This window comes from Malaclemys terrapin, chromosome 20 (assembly GCF_027887155.1).
Source record: "Malaclemys terrapin pileata isolate rMalTer1 chromosome 20, rMalTer1.hap1, whole genome shotgun sequence".
Taxonomy (NCBI): domain Eukaryota; kingdom Metazoa; phylum Chordata; order Testudines; family Emydidae; genus Malaclemys; species Malaclemys terrapin.
Window position 1 is genome coordinate 6,257,743 of NC_071524.1, and position 15,258 is coordinate 6,273,000.

Below are 15,258 nucleotides of genomic sequence, written 5' to 3' on the forward strand. Positions count from 1 at the left end.
TGGAAGTAGTTCCCTGGGTGCAGGCTGTATTATAGAGGAGCACTAGGGCCCATTATCCAGAGTGCTCCAAAATCCATGTATGTAGGGAGACTGTCTAGAAAACATCCCCTCTGAGCAAGGCCCCAGCCTGTCCTCATCAGAGATAACAGGCCTGTATCCTTCCTGAGCGTTGGAGGACAGCAGGGAAAATGTCCAAGGGTAGCGTGGGGGAAACTCTAAGACCTTGTCTTCACTAGGAGAAAGGGTGAGTTGAAGCCAGACTTAGCAAACACGAGATAGCTCAGTGCAACCTGAACTTGAGAATTTCCCTAGTCAAAACAGCCCCCTGAGGACTCAGTAGTTGCTTACATCCATCCATCCTTATGGTAAGGAATCCTGGAACATCCCCTCCGTGAACCCGGATTGAACCTTGTACCAGACTGCTAGTACTGGCCAGAACCAGCATGCAGCAGAGTGGTGTGTGTAACCCAAGGCAGGGTGGGGCTCTGGTAGGCACTGAGAACATGCAGGGGGTGAAACACTCCTCTATTTCCCTGTCACCCCTGAGGAGACAGTGGCAGCTGTTCTAGTGGCCCTAAAACGCTACAGCCCATTACAAACATTATCATAGAGTGTGAGGCCTGGTCTACACTACAAGTTTAGGTCGACTTTAGCAGCGTTAAATCGAATTAAGCCTGGACACGTTCACACGACGAAGCCCTTTCTTTCGACTTAAAGGGCCCTTTAAACCGGTTTCTTTACTCCACCTCCGACGAGGGGATTAGCGATAAAATCGGCCTTAGCGGGTCGGAATTGGGGTAGTGTGGATGGAATTCGACGTTATTGGCCTCCGGGAGCTATCCCACAATGCTTCATTGTGACCGCTCTGGACAGCACTCTCAACTCAGATGCACTGACCAGGTAGACAGGAAAAGCCCCGCGAACGTTTGAATTTCATTTCCTGATTGCTCAGCGTGGAGAGCACAGGTGACCGTGATGGAGTCCCAGGATCGCAAAAGAGCTCCAGCATGGACAGAACGGGAGGTATGGGATCTGCTCGCCATATGGGGAGATGAATCAGTGCTAGCTGAACTCCGTAGCAGTAAACGAAATGGCAAAATATTAGAAAAGGCCTCCAAGGCCATGAAGGACAGAGGCCATAACAGGGACGCACAGCAGTGCCGCGTGAAAATTAAAGAGCTAAGGCAAGCCTACCACAAAGCCAGAGAAGCAAACGGAAGGTCCGGGGCAGAGCCACAAACTTGCCACTTCTACGCAGAGCTGCATGCCATTCTAGGGGGTGCAGCCACCACTACCCCAACAGTGTGCTATGGAGAAACACACAGGGAAGCGGGTATGGGGTACGAGGAAGATGAGGATGGAGATAATGTAGATAGCTCACAGCAGCAAGGAAGCGGAGAAACCGGTTTCCCCAACAGCCAGGATATGTTTATCACCCTGGACCTGGAACCAGTAACCCCCGAACTCACCCAAGGCATGCTCCCATCCCCTGAGGGCACACAGGGGACCTCTGGTGAGTGTACCTTTGTAAATATTACACATGGTTTAAAAGCAAGCATGTTTAATGATTAATGATTAATTTGCCCTGGCAATCGCGGCCAGTACAGCTACTGGAAAAGTCTGTTAACGTGTATGGGGATGGAGCGGAAATCCTCCAGGGACATCTCCAGAAAACTCTCCTGGATATACTCCCAAAGCCTTTGCAAAAGGTTTCTGGGGAGGGCTGCCTTATCCCGTCCGCCATGGTGGAACACTTTACCACGCCAGGCCAGTAGCACGTAGTCTGAAATCATTGCATAACAAAGCATGGGAGCGTATGGTCCCAGTGTTTGCTGGCATGCAGACAACATCCATTCCTTATCACTCTTTGTTATCCTCAGGAGAGTGATATCATTCACGGTCACCTGGTTGAAATGGGGCAATTTTATTAAGGGGACATTCAGAGGTGCCCCTTCCTGCTCTGCTGAACAGAAATATTCCCCGCTATTAGCCACGCAGTGGGGGGGGAGGGGTGAAGTGATCATCCCAGAGAATTGGGGGGGGGAGGGGAGTTAGTTGGGTTTGTGCTGCATGTTAACCCTGAAACCGCAGCCCCTCCTTTTACATTGCAAACCCATTTTAAATGGCCAACCCAACGGGTGCTTGGTATGGGAAATGAGAGCGCTACTGTTTAAAACCATTCCCACATGTTAAGAAGGTTAAAAAAGCCAAAAGACTGTGTCTTACCATGGCTGCCTGCAAGCCAAAATCTGTTGCCTGGCACTGCATGAGTGATCTCTCACACCTAACCAGCAGGCCCTCAATATAAGAGGAAAAATGCGACCTTGTAACGAAAGCACATGTGCTGTGTAATGTGAACAGCAAAATTTAACGTGAAAGAGTGTACCCATTGTTCTCTAAAATGTGACTTTTTTAACCACCTCTCCCTTCTCCTCCACCAGCTGCAAATGTTTCTCCTTCACAGAGGCTAGTGAAGATTAGAAAGAGAAAACGGAGGACGCGGGATGATATGTTCACGGAGCTCCAGATGTCCTCCCACGCTGCCAGAGCACAGCAGAATGCGTGGAGGCAGTCAATGTCAGACTACAGAAAAGCACAATATGAACGAGAGGAGAGGTGGCGGGCTGAATCGCAGGATGAACAGAGCAAGTGGCAGGCTGAAGATGATAGGTGGCATCAGCTTGCAGACAGAAGGCAAGAGTCGATGCTCCGGCTGCTGGAGCATCAAACTGATATGCTCCAGCGCATGGCTGAGCTGCAGGAAAGGCCGCAGGAGCAGAGACCGCCGCTACAGCCCCTGTGTAACCAACAGCCCTCCTCCCCAAGTTCCATAGCCTCCTCACCCAGACGCCCAAGAACACGATGGGGGGGCCTCCGGCCACCCAGTCACTCCACCCCAGATGATTGCCTGAGCATCAGAAGGCTGGCCTTCAATAAGAGTTAAAGTTTTAAACTGCATTGTGTCCTTTTCCTTCCCTCCTCCCCCACCCATCCCGGGCTACCTTGGCAATTATCCCCCTAGTTGTGTGATGAATTAATAAAGAATGCATGAATATGAAGTAACAATAACTTTATTGCCTCTGCAAGCGGTGCTCGAAGGGGGGAGGGGAGGGAGGAGTGGTTGGCTTACAGGGAAGTAGAGTGAACCGGGTGGGGAGGGGGGCGGAGGGTTCATCAAGGAGAAACAAACAGAAGTTTCACACCGTAGCCTGGCCAGTCACAAAACTCGTTTTCAAAGCTTCTCTAATGCGCACCGCGCCCTGCTGTGCTCCTCTAAGCGCCCTGGTGTCTGGCTGCTCGTAATCAGTGGCCAGGCGATTTGCCTCAACCTCCCACCCCGCCATAAATGTCTCCCCCTTACTCTCACAGATATTGTGGAGCGCACAGCAAACAGCAATAACAATGGGGATATTCTTTTCGCTGAGATTTGAGCGAGTCAGTAAGCTGCGCCAGCGCGCTTTTAAATGTCCAAATGCACATTCCACCACCATTCGGCACTTGCTCAGCCTGTAGTTGAACAGGTCCTGACTCCTGTCCAGGCTGCCTGTGTACGGCTTCATGAGCCATGTCATTAAGGGGTAGGCTGGGCCCCAAGGATCACGATAGGCATTTCAACATCCCCAACGGTTACTTTCTGGTCCGGGAAGAAAGTCCCTTCCTCCAGCTTTCGAAACAGAGCAGAGTGCCTGAAGACGCGAGCATCATGTACCTTTCCCAGCCATCCCACGTTGATGTTGGTGAAACGTCCCTTGTGATCCACCAGGGCTTGCAGCAGCATTGAAAAGTACCCCTTGCGGTTTATGTACTCGGTGGCTTGGTGCTCCGGTGCCAAGATAGGGATATGGGTTCCATCTATGGCCCCACCACACCATTGCAGCAAAGCCATCCACTATGACCTGCACGTTTCCCAGAGTCACTACCCTTGATATCACCAGGTCTTTCATTGCCCTGGCAACTTGGATCACAGCAGCCCCCACAGTAGATTTGCTCACTCCAAATTGATTCCTGACTGACCGGTAGCTGTCTGGCGTTGCAAGCTTCCACAGGGCTATCGCCACTTGCTTCTCAACTGTGAGGGCTGCTCTCATCCTGGTATTCTGGCGCTTCAGGGCAGGGGAAAGCAAGTCACAAAGTTCCATGAAAGTGCCCTTATGCATGCGAAAGTTTCGCAGCCACTGGGAATCGTCCCACACCTGCAGCACGATGCGGTCCCACCAGTCTGTGCTTGTTTCCCGGGCCCAGAATCGGCATTCCACGGCATGAACCTGCCCCAGTAACACCATGATTTCCACATTGCTGGGGCCTGTGCCTTGTGAGAGGTCTATGTCCATGTCAATTTCCTCATCACTCTCGTCGCCGCGCTGCAATCGCCTCCTCGGCTGGTCCTGGTTTTGCTTTGGCATGTCCTGGCTCTGCATATACTCCAGGACAATGCGCGTGGTGTTCATAGTGCTCATAATTGCCGCGGTGATCTGAGCGGGCTCCATGATCCCAGTGCTAGCTATGGCGTCTGGTCTGAAAAAAGGCGCGAAACTAGTATCTGACGGACCAGGGGAAGGAGGGAGGGAGGGAGGGGCGAGTGACGACATGGCGTACAGGTACAGGGAATTAAAATCAACAAAGGTGGCTGTGCATCAGGGAGAAACACAAACAACTGTCACACAGAATGCCCCCCCCCAAAGATTGAACTCAAAACCCTGGGTTTAGCAGGCCGTTTATTTCACGGAGGGAGGGGGAAGCAAATGAATACAGAACAAATTATTTTTTACATCTTAAGCTGGCAGACGATGGTGCAGCATGACTGATAGCCCTCGGCATCTTCTGGGTGCTTGGCAGAAAATACTGGGCGCTTGGCAGTTAGCCATCATCGTCAAGATGGTTCAATAGGACTGAGCATGTCTGCCCAGGTGCCTCTGATCAAACCGCAATATGACGACGATGGATACCAGTCGTAATATACCCTCTTCTACCAAAAGGCAAGGGGCTGCTGCTGTGTAGTAATGCAGCCCCATGTCTGCCAGCCCCACATCTGCCAGCACCCAGATCGCCCTCGGCCTCTTCTGGGTGCTTAGCAGAAAATACTGGGCGCTTGGCAGAAAATGGCATACTACGACTGATAGCCATCATCATCAAGACAGTTTGATAGGACTGAGCATGTCTGCCCAGGTGCCCATGATCGACAGCCACTGCAGTACGATGACGACAGATACCAGTCGTAATATACAATCTTCTACCCAAAGGCAAGGGGCTGGTGCAATGCAGCCCCACGGCTGCCAGCACCCAGATCGCCGATGAAGGCTACCAGTCATGCTGCACCATCTACCGCCAAAAGGCAGTTAGCTGCTGCTGCTGTGTAGCAATGCAGTACCACGTCTGCTGGCACCTAGATGACATATGGTGACGGTGAGCTGAGCTGAGCGGGCTCCATGCTTGCCGTGGTATGTTGTCTGCACAGGTAACCCAGGTAAAAAGGTGCGAATCTATTGTCTGCCGTTGCTCTGACGGAGGGGGAGGGGCCTGACGACATGTACCCAGAACCCCCCGCGACACTGTTTTGCATCATTCAGGCATTGGGATCTCAACCCAGAATTCCAATGGGCGGCGGAGACTGTGGGAACTGTGGGATAGCTACCCATAGTGCAATGCTCAGGAAGTCTACGCTAGCCTCGGTACTGTGGATGCGGTCCGCCGACTAGAGCACTTAGAGCATTTTATGTGGGGACACACACAATCGGCTGTATGCAACCGATTTCTATAAAACCGGCTTCTATAAATTCGACCTAATTTCGTAGTGTAGACATATCCTCAAGATTTCGAGTCGAGGGACCACTGGGATAATCTACACAACTCTCTGCATGACCCAGCCAGGAAACGGGGGATCTCCTGCCCTCTAGCTGCAGCTGCACCTCCTCAGCTGGCAGGGCGAGCGCTGACAACCAGCTGCAACTGTGTCCTGGATTGGCCACTGCACCTAGCCCAGCAAGGGGATGAAGAGGAATGATGATACAGGATTGTGTTAGACACAGTGTAGAAAACAGCAACCACTGTTAGGGGTAGGGCAGGTTTAGTGTGGTCCTCATACCAATTGCGAGCCCCAGGGGGGCAGAGGAAAGATTGTGTGGGGCTGCAGTATGGGAGACGTTTCCTTAACTCTGTAGTTGCTGGTTTTCAGAGCTGTAGGTTTGGTGACACTCAACATGCTGGGAGGGCACTAGGCAACCCAACCTGGGTTTCTGGCAGTGAATTTGGCTCTCTTTCTGTCTCTCTCTGTCTGAAACCTGTCAGAAGCCCCTCCCACTACCCAGGGACCAAACAGTTGCTTTGTCTAAAAACTTGCCCCCTCTGCACTGTTACTACCTGTTCTCACACTGCCCAACCCAGCCTAGATGGTGGGTTGTGACCTGTTGTGGAAAGCGAGATTTAAACACTAGACACTCAGGTGTGAGCCTAGAGACTGGTTATTTCCAGCAGGAACAGGAGTGAAATATGGAAGTTTGAAACCTAGGGCTTGGATAAGGCTGGGGCCCCCAGACAGAGACTGGCTGCAAAGCAGGGTAGCTGTCAACTCCTCGGTCTCCAGGTTCAGGCTCCAGGAGAGCAATCAACTAAAGTGAAAATTGAAACCCGTGGTCCAGTGGACCCCGACGCATGGAAGGAACCAAAGGGAGCAGAGAAAATCCACGTAGCCACCTTTGGGCAGCTGCTGAGATGGCACAAGCGATCAGGAGTGAGGGACAGGAGGGGTTGCTCCAGCGTTGAGGAGTCCAAGTTCAGGAGGCGCTGCAGGCCCTATATAGACCCTGTGTGAAGTTGTGTCAGCTTTAGCCCTAATGGGGAAACACAAAGCGGTCAGAGATGAGGCCTTGGCTTCCTTTGAGTGAAATGCTGAAGCCTGCCAGTGGCTGGGAGGAGAGTGGGTGACCCAAATCGGGGAATCCCAACAGGCCTACAAGAGCCTGGATGCATGAGGTGCTGGAGCCTATGGGAAGGTGAAAGGAGCCACCCTGCAAGGGTATGACATCAGCATGGACATGCAGCACCTGTGCTTCATGCAATTCCATTGCCAGGGAGCCCGGAGAGGTTTACAGCCTTTTGATGGCTGAAGCCAGAGATCTGCACCAAGGAGCAGATCACGCAGCTGCTCACACTGCAGCACTTTCTGACAATTATGCTTCTGTAAATCCACAGCTGGGGCTGGGTATGTCACCCCCAGGGACCTGCAGAGGATCCGTAGCCAGGACAGCGAGACACTGGGACATAGGATCAGCAGGCCAGAGCAGATGCACAGGCCTCCTTTCGGATATGCAGATCATGTGACCTGCCAGCTCTGGCATGGGTACAAGAAGGGGAATTCTCCAAGCAAAAAAGAGGTGGGGCTTGTTCCACATAACCAGCTCTCAGCACTCTCTGGGCTTGAGGCCAGACTCACAGATTAGAAATGTCTCGGAGATGTTGGAGTTTGTAGTGGCTGATTTATATCCTCCTTTTCTTCCTCCACTTTCACTGGGGGCCCATTCCTCATCTGAAATTTCTAATCCCTTGTATTCCTTACGCAGAGCATCTTCCCTCTTCTTCTGGCAACTCACGGACTGTTTGGAAAGGGACACCCAGCCATCCTGCCCTGACATCTCAGAGCTGTTTTCCTGGGGCATCCTGGTTTTCAGCACCAACCCTTGACCAAAGCTATGAGATCTTCTTGGGACAATCTGCTGAACATCTCACCCTAACTGGCAGAGGAGATGACACAGTGATAACAGCACTACAATCCTGCATCTTCATCACAGCTTGCACTGCTGCTACCGCTAGAGGAGGAGCTGGACTAAAGGTGAATTACAGGTCCTTGTTTTCCTGCTGTACCCAAGGCCTGGGTGGAGAGGGGTCCTTAGCCCCCCAGGACTGCAGAAAAAGCAGTATCCAGTCACAGCACACACGACTTGCTAACTGCGGTGGCAGTTGAAGTTGCAAGTCTGGCTTTGCTGGCTCTGGGGGCCCAGTGCTACAGGGTGCATGACGTCTGCATGGGAACAGCGGGACACGTGCTCCAGAGCGTGAACTGCTCTTCTGGGCACTCAGTGAGGATGCAAACACACTGGCCCAATGGCTTGGGCCTGCAACAATTCTGGCTACCCTGGTTCTTACTCTTGTAACATCTTGGGTGAGTTCCTCCACGTGTTGCCTCCCCAAACAATCAAATGAATAGCTGTGCACAGGGGCAAGTGCTCTTCCATTATCCATGGAAATTCTGCAATAGTGTTACTGTCTCCGGAGCACCAGGCCCCTTTCTCCCGCCAGGTACTGCTAACTGGGCCGCAAGCAAGGAGCCAGAGTATTATTGTGGTGTAATCTGTTTATTGAGAAACTGTACACAAGTCCTGTTTCCCTGGAGAGTGGTAGGAACAAAGCAGTGGAGGCAGCTCCCTTACACAGAAACTTCAGGTAAGGTACCCCAGCCCTGTTCCACAAAGCAGCTATTCTGCATCTCTGCCGCTGTCTAGAGCTCACAACCAGCTCTCTGCAAAGTGCTCAACACAGCATCTTGTCCCACCCAGCTCCTGTGGGCTTCTCCGGGGAAAACCCTTCAGCACCATGACCCCTAGGAGCAGAGGGTTTGTCAGATGGCCCTGCAAGTCAGCCCTCCACCCCATCCCCACCCTTGTACATCCAGGTGCTTTGCATCACAAGTCTCAGCTTCCCCTCCTGTTAGACTGAAGGAGGGTGCTGTAGCCTGTCCATTCACTCTAACTCAATCTGCCATCATCTCTGCATCCATGACCCCCTCAGCTCCTTTCAACAGGGAAGGTAGTTCTACACTGCCGGCTTAGCCTGCGTTCTTACATGGGTTTTAGCCTAGCATCCCCACACAACCCTTAAAAATGTGCTTGCTTGCTTGCCTAGCTAGGGTCATTATTTATATTATGGTAGAGTTCAGGAGACCCAGTGGTGGATCAAGCCCCCATCATGCTAGGTGCTGTACAAAAGACAGTCACTTCCCCAGAGAGTTTACACGGGGTTAAAGTTGTGCTCTAACCCCCTCACTGTCCAACACATATGTAGCTGAGCTGGTGTTTAGATAATCCCTGCCGGTTTATGTACACCCTTCATTCCATGCAGCCTGCCCCATGTTCTGGGCAGCTCAGCGCAGCTCTGCTGAGCAGTCAGAGAAGTTGCCCACCAGCATGATGCTAGCTGGGTTGACCTCTGGTGTGTGTATAGCAGGGAACCTGAGTTTGGGAGAAGCACCCAAAACATTCCCTTGTATGAGAAGATCTTGCAGAGGCAGGTGGGGTGGGGATCCAGCAGATAGCTGTGCAGAGCAAAGGTGCACATTACAAATCTAATGACCATCTACCACAAGGCAAAGGCAGGCACCTGACAACTACCTGCCCTTACTACAGGGCTGTTGACCGAGCACCCATCCCCACCTCAAGCGCAGAGCCCACAGTCCTGCATCACAGGCTTTTGAGTGGGGACCAAATGGGTTTTAGCCTGGGGGAACTGGAGATCCCAGCGGAAGGGGGGATGGAGTCACAGGTACAGACTGGCCTGGCATGGCAAGCTCTTCACACAGCTCCAGGAAGGTCTGCTTCCTCATGCAGGAGTTCTGGAGCCATTGCTGGTCACCCCAGGCCTGCAAGATGATGTGACCCCACCACACTCTGCTAGCCATCCTGCATCAGAAGCCCTGGTCTACATATAGGCAATCCATGGTAACTACAGCATGCAAAAGGTGTCATCAATCTGCCATGAATTAACTCCTCTCCAAGACCCACTGCTGCCATCCGTGGGTCAGCAACTTGTGCTAAAATGCTGTCTGCTGTCATTAGCCCCTCCATCCATACTCTGCAATAACAGTGAAGCCACAAGCAGGAACAGCAATTCCAACTGTGCTGGATCCATGGCATGGCACCAGCTGGAGTGGGCAGAAGCAAGAAGTGTGCAGGGCCTGAAGTGCCTTAGCTACAGGTGTTGCTGGGCTAAGAACACTTCCACCACAAAGGGGTCTGGGAAAGACAGACAAGCTCTCCCACAATACACCACAAACCAATTCCTAGAGTGGCTCCGGGACCCTGGCATACACCCCCAGAAATCCTAGCACCAAACCCCTGTCATTGCCGTGTGACTGTGAACACGGCTCCATTGGTCTGGGTCGCGTGGGGACATTCACAGACAGGCCTGGCAAGCATGAGTTCATAGGCACGGGAATCCAGACACGCCAACACTCTGCCATGTGGACACACCCAAAGTGATCAGGCACTGCTGGGGGGTTCAGGCCCTGAGACCCCTCAGGAGAAGAAAGCAAAGGTCGGCCTTCCTCATTGCCATTGGGGTAAGTTTTAATACAGTGAACTCAGGTGATTGGCACTTGGGTCTGGGCACCCTGGTTAGCCTAGCCCAGGTGCGACGTCCCTACTGCAAGTCCTACCTGCATTACCATGTTTACACTTCCCCATGTGTGTCTGGTCTGGGGGCAGACCTGTGGTTCTTTGTTTTGAGATGCTGTACGATTCCTTCCCAGTCAATGATGGAAGAACCTGTCTATTATTCGGGATGCATTGTGGGAAAGCACTCGAGGACTATGAGCACTGAGGGGACTTTTCCTGTGTCCTCACTGCAATGTGGGTGAGTTTTAGCCTGAGTTTAATGACAGCCTGAGCTCTAATCTATATCCCCAACTTTGTAAACTAGTCTGGGATTAAAGCACCCTGAATCATGGGTCAGAAGGCTTTCTATGTGGGTAGTAGTAGGTTGGGCTAAAAGTCGGGATTAACTGTGCCGCGAAGACAGACCCATACTGTGTGTGACAGGATAACAGGAGTTGGATTTTGAGGCCTGATTTCCCTCGGACTCTGTAGAACCATTTTCAGTTCCTCCACTTCAAATATTCCTGGTGAATGCCTGGAGCAGAGCTCGCAGCCGGGATGGCTTCACTTGTCCACATCTGCAGCTCTGGTGTGGATTCTCTGGTGCCGGGTGAGAGCTGACTTGTTGGTGAAGCTCTTCCCGCACTCGGCGCAGGGGAAGGGCCGTTCCCCGGTGTGGGAGCGCTTGTGAATGGCGAGGTAAGCCAGGTACTTGAAGCTCTTCCCGCACTCGGTGCAGGGGTAGGGCTTCTCCTGTGTATGAGTCCTGTGGTGCATCGTCAGGTTGGAGAGCTGGCTGAAGCACTTCCCGCACTCGGCGCAGGGGTAGGGCCGCTCACCCATGTGGGAGCGCTGGTGCTTGGTCAGGTCTGCAGGGCTGGTGAAGGTTTTCCCACACTCAGCACAGGAGAAGGGTCTCTCCCCAGTGTGCAGCCGCTGGTGTGTGGTCAGAGCGCAGAGGTAGCCGAAGCGTTTTCCACACTCCCCACAGGGGTAGGGCCGCTCGCCTGTGTGGATTCTCTGGTGCTTGTTCAGCCCTGTCCTGGTGGTGAAGGTCTTGCCACACTCAGCACAGGGGAAGGGTCTCTGCCCTGTGTGGGCTCTCCGGTGCCTCACGAGCGTGGAGAGGTGGCCAAAGCATCTCCCGCACTCGACACAGGGATAGGGCCTCTCCTGCGTGTGAGTCCTGTGGTGCATCTTCAGGTTGGAGAGCCGATTGAAGCGCTTCCCGCACTTGGCGCAGGGGTAGGGCCGCTCGCCCGTGTGGGAGCGCTGGTGCTTGTTGAGGTCCGAGGGGCTGGTGAAGGTTTTCCCGCACTCGTCGCAGGGGAACAAGCCCTCCCCCGTGTGAGTTCTCTGGTGCGTAGTCAGCGTGTAGAGATAGCCAAAGAGTTTGCCACACTCTCCACACGAGTAGGGCTTCTCGCGTGTGTGCCTTCTCTGGTGGGTTTTGAGATGTGCTGGACAGCTGAATCTCTTTCCACATTCAGCGCAGGGATAGCATCTCTCTCTCTCATGGACTTTGCCATGATCCATGAGCTCCTGCTTTTCCCTGAAGCTTTCCCCACAGTGTCGACATCTATGATGTTGCTCATGGTGAAGATCCCCTGTGGTCTGAGGTCTCCCCTGCGCAAAGAGCTGGGTTAGTTTCCTGAATCTGCTGTCATGTTCCTCTGCGGTGCCTGGCTCCTTCCCTGCTGGGATCTTCTTCTGCCTCTTGCAGGCTCCTCCCTGCTCAGGTCTATGGGTAATGCTCTCTCCTGAGCCACTCTGTGATACGCTGGGGGGCAGCACCATTTCAGGCCCTTCTTTGCAAGGCTGCTCTTCAGCCCGGCTCAGGATTCCAGCACCTGGTGGATGGAAAAGAATCCAGAGATTATTTCGTCTCTCGTATGTCCAACAGTGGGAGTGACTGCACATCCCTCCACTGGAGAGACCCCCAGCAGGAACCCCTCTGTCAGCTGTGCAGAAATAGGGGGCTATGGAGGGGCACAACCAGAAAGCCCTGCATCCCCGTCTCCTTCCTCTTTCCCCAGTGCCCACAATAGCTTTTCTCCTCCAGTCCCATCACTTCCCCTCCAAACTCCCTCTGCCCCCTCTCTGTCCCATCTCTTTAGTTCTTCTCCCACCCACAGACTCCTTATCCCTGACCCTCTCCTTTTCTTGGCTCCTGGTTACATGAAGGATCACCTCTCCCAGTGCTACGCTGCCACAGCTGAGATCAGCAGAGATGCTTGAGTTGAATCCTCCACGGGAGAAAGTAGCTGGCAGGAGGTTCTCTGGGAGGAATCCTAATGTTGGCTCTCGCTCCTCCACTTGGTCCCTCAGAGCCCAGATGTGTTAGCATGCCAGCATCTTTCTCTCTGCTCACTAAGGCTGTGAGGAGGGGGTGGGCGGAGATGGATCTATTTACTACTTGTGTTTTTAAGGTGTAGGATACACACCCAGAGCACTGGAAGAGCACCCTGAGTTGGGTTTTAAAATGTGAAACTACTACTAATAAATCCTGCTCTCCATTCAGGCCCCAATTCATTCATTCTTCCGCAGACCAATCTCCTTGTAAATTGCACTAACCAATCTCTTTGGAGCCCCTGCCCCACTAGACAGAGCTGCTGTCCAGGCTATTTTTAGGCAGCGATCGTGCTCCCCACCCATATCCACGTCCACGTTAGAGATGACTGAAAAACAGAGATATCTTCCCCTGGGGTCAAAATGGACCACTTGGGGGGGTTACATAAGAACGGCCATACTGGGTCAGACCAATGGTTCCTCTAACCCAGTATCCTGTCTTCCAACAGTGGCCAATGCCAGGTGCTTCAGAGGGAACGAACAGAACAGGAAATCATCGAATGATCCATCCCATGTCGTCCACTCCCAGCTTCTGGCAAACAGAGGTTGAGGGATACCCAGAGCATGGAGTTGCATCCCTGACCATCTTGGCTAATAGTCATTGGTGGACCTATCCTCCGGAAACTTATCTAATCCTTTTTTGAACCTTGTTATAGTTTTGGCTTGAGTTGGGTTTCTGACTATAAACATATTTTAGGAAAATCATAACTGAAATATTTCCTCTCAAGTCCCAGGCCGGGGGCACCCCAATAATGTCCCGTAAGCATCTACTGCCTCAGGCCTTTCTACAGAGGATTCTAGGGCCCTTCTGCAGTGGAGACTGTCATGGTCTGAATAGGCTTCATCCCTCCCCAGCCGAGAGGGACCCGCCCCCCAGACCTCAGGGAATGGATGGGGGTGGGGAAGGGCACCTGCTGGGTAATGCCACTAAGCACCACAAGGGCAGTTCACTACTGCTGGCTACGGGGCCACCCAGCTCCCACAGTCCCATCCCCACTGCCTGGGCCACTTTGTCATCTCGGAGACACCCACTGGCCATCCCAACCCCCCACACAGCCTCCCACATTCCCCAGGCAGCAATCCTGCTGGGGAGACCCCCACAGCCTGAACTAGTCACTCCCCTGTTTTTCCCACACACACTCAGCCCGAGGGACTCCCTTCCCCATTGTCCCCTCAGTGCCCCCGGGGAGACCCACCCCAGGCTCCTTCACAAGCTCTTTACCCATTTCTCTTCCAACTCTGGGCTCCTTTCCAGGGGCGCCTGGCAGCTCGCACTTCCTCAGTACCGCCTCCTCCAAGGATCCCCATGCGGGATGGGGCTGCGGTGGCTCCAGCTGGGTGCTCTGAGATTCCCATAATGCTTCAGGGACATCCATCTCCTCTGGGGTCGCGTCCTCATCAGTCACATGCACTGTGACCTGGGAACCAACCACATGGGTCACCAGGCAGCTAGGGGTTGGGGGGACGTTGGGACGGGGGAAAGAGTTAGCCCCGGCCATTCCAGAGCCAAATACAGGGGGAAGAGCAGGAGACAGAGGCCACAATGGAGCACAGCCAGGCCCCTCCATGCCCCCCAGCTCATCCCCACACCTGTAACCCCAGCTCCCTGCCCCCCAGCACAGCCAGGCCCATCCCTACCCCCCTGCTCATCCCCCCACCTCTCTACCCCCCAGCACAGCCAGGCCCATCCCTGCCCCCCTGCTCATCCCCACACCTGTAACCCCAGCTCCCTGCCCCCCAGCAGAGCCAGGCCCATCCCTGCCCCCCTGCTCATCCCCCCACCTGTAACCCCAGCTCCCTGCCCCCCAGCACAGCCAGGCCCCTCCCTGCCCCCCAGCTCATCCTCGAACCTGTAACCCCAGCTCCCTGCCCCCCGGCACAGCCAGGCCCATCCCTGCCCCCCAGCTCATCCTCGAACCTGTAACCCCAGCTCCCTGCCCCCCGGCACAGCCAGGCCCATCCCTGCCCCCCAGCTCATCCTCGAACCTGTAACCCCAGCTCCCTGCCCCCCGGCACAGCCAGGCCCATCCCTGCCCCCCTGCTCATACCCACCACCACAACCAGGCCCATCCCTGCTCATCCCCCCACCTGTAACCGCAGCTCCCTAACCTCCAGCACAGCTAGGCCCCAGCTCATCCCCGCCCCGTAACCCCAGCTCCCTGCCCCCCAGTTCCCAGACGCCCCCCGCCTCACCTCACCTCGCCGCCCGGCCGCAGGGGGACTTGAGAGGCCGGTTCCCCAGACAAAGGTTCCGCCCCGGCCAGCGCAGGGTTAATCTCTCCGCGCGGGGATTGGCGGCGATCGCTGTCAGTCAGATCCGGCCCGCCCTCTATCCAGCTGGGGCTGTCTCCTGGGCGGGAGAGCTCAGCGGCTTCACGCCCTACGGGCTCAGTCCGGCCCTGGGCGGAGGCACCCCCTGGCGTCCTTCACCCCCCTCCCCCGGGGTCGCGTGTTCGTGGGGCTGCCCCTCTGCAGCCTTGGGCTGGGGGCTGCGTGAGGAGAGCAGGACGCGGAGGTGGGAGGAACCGGGCTGCGGGGGATCAGTGCA

At 54.3% G+C, this 15,258-nt stretch overlaps 1 protein-coding gene across 1 annotated transcript; it reads right to left on the reverse strand.

Moving 5' to 3' along the window:
* Positions 1 to 8,350: 8,350 nt before the first annotated feature.
* LOC128826397 (zinc finger protein OZF-like) lies at positions 8,351 to 14,958 on the reverse strand. The gene is made up of 3 exons (XM_054009650.1): positions 14,909 to 14,958; positions 13,933 to 14,128; positions 8,351 to 12,211 (listed from the first exon to the last, which is right to left on the reverse strand). Exons 2-3 carry the CDS (start codon positions 14,084 to 14,086, stop codon positions 10,926 to 10,928), a joined length of 1,440 nt encoding a protein of 479 aa, XP_053865625.1. The 5' UTR covers positions 14,087 to 14,128; positions 14,909 to 14,958; the 3' UTR covers positions 8,351 to 10,925.
* Positions 14,959 to 15,258: the final 300 nt, after the last annotated feature.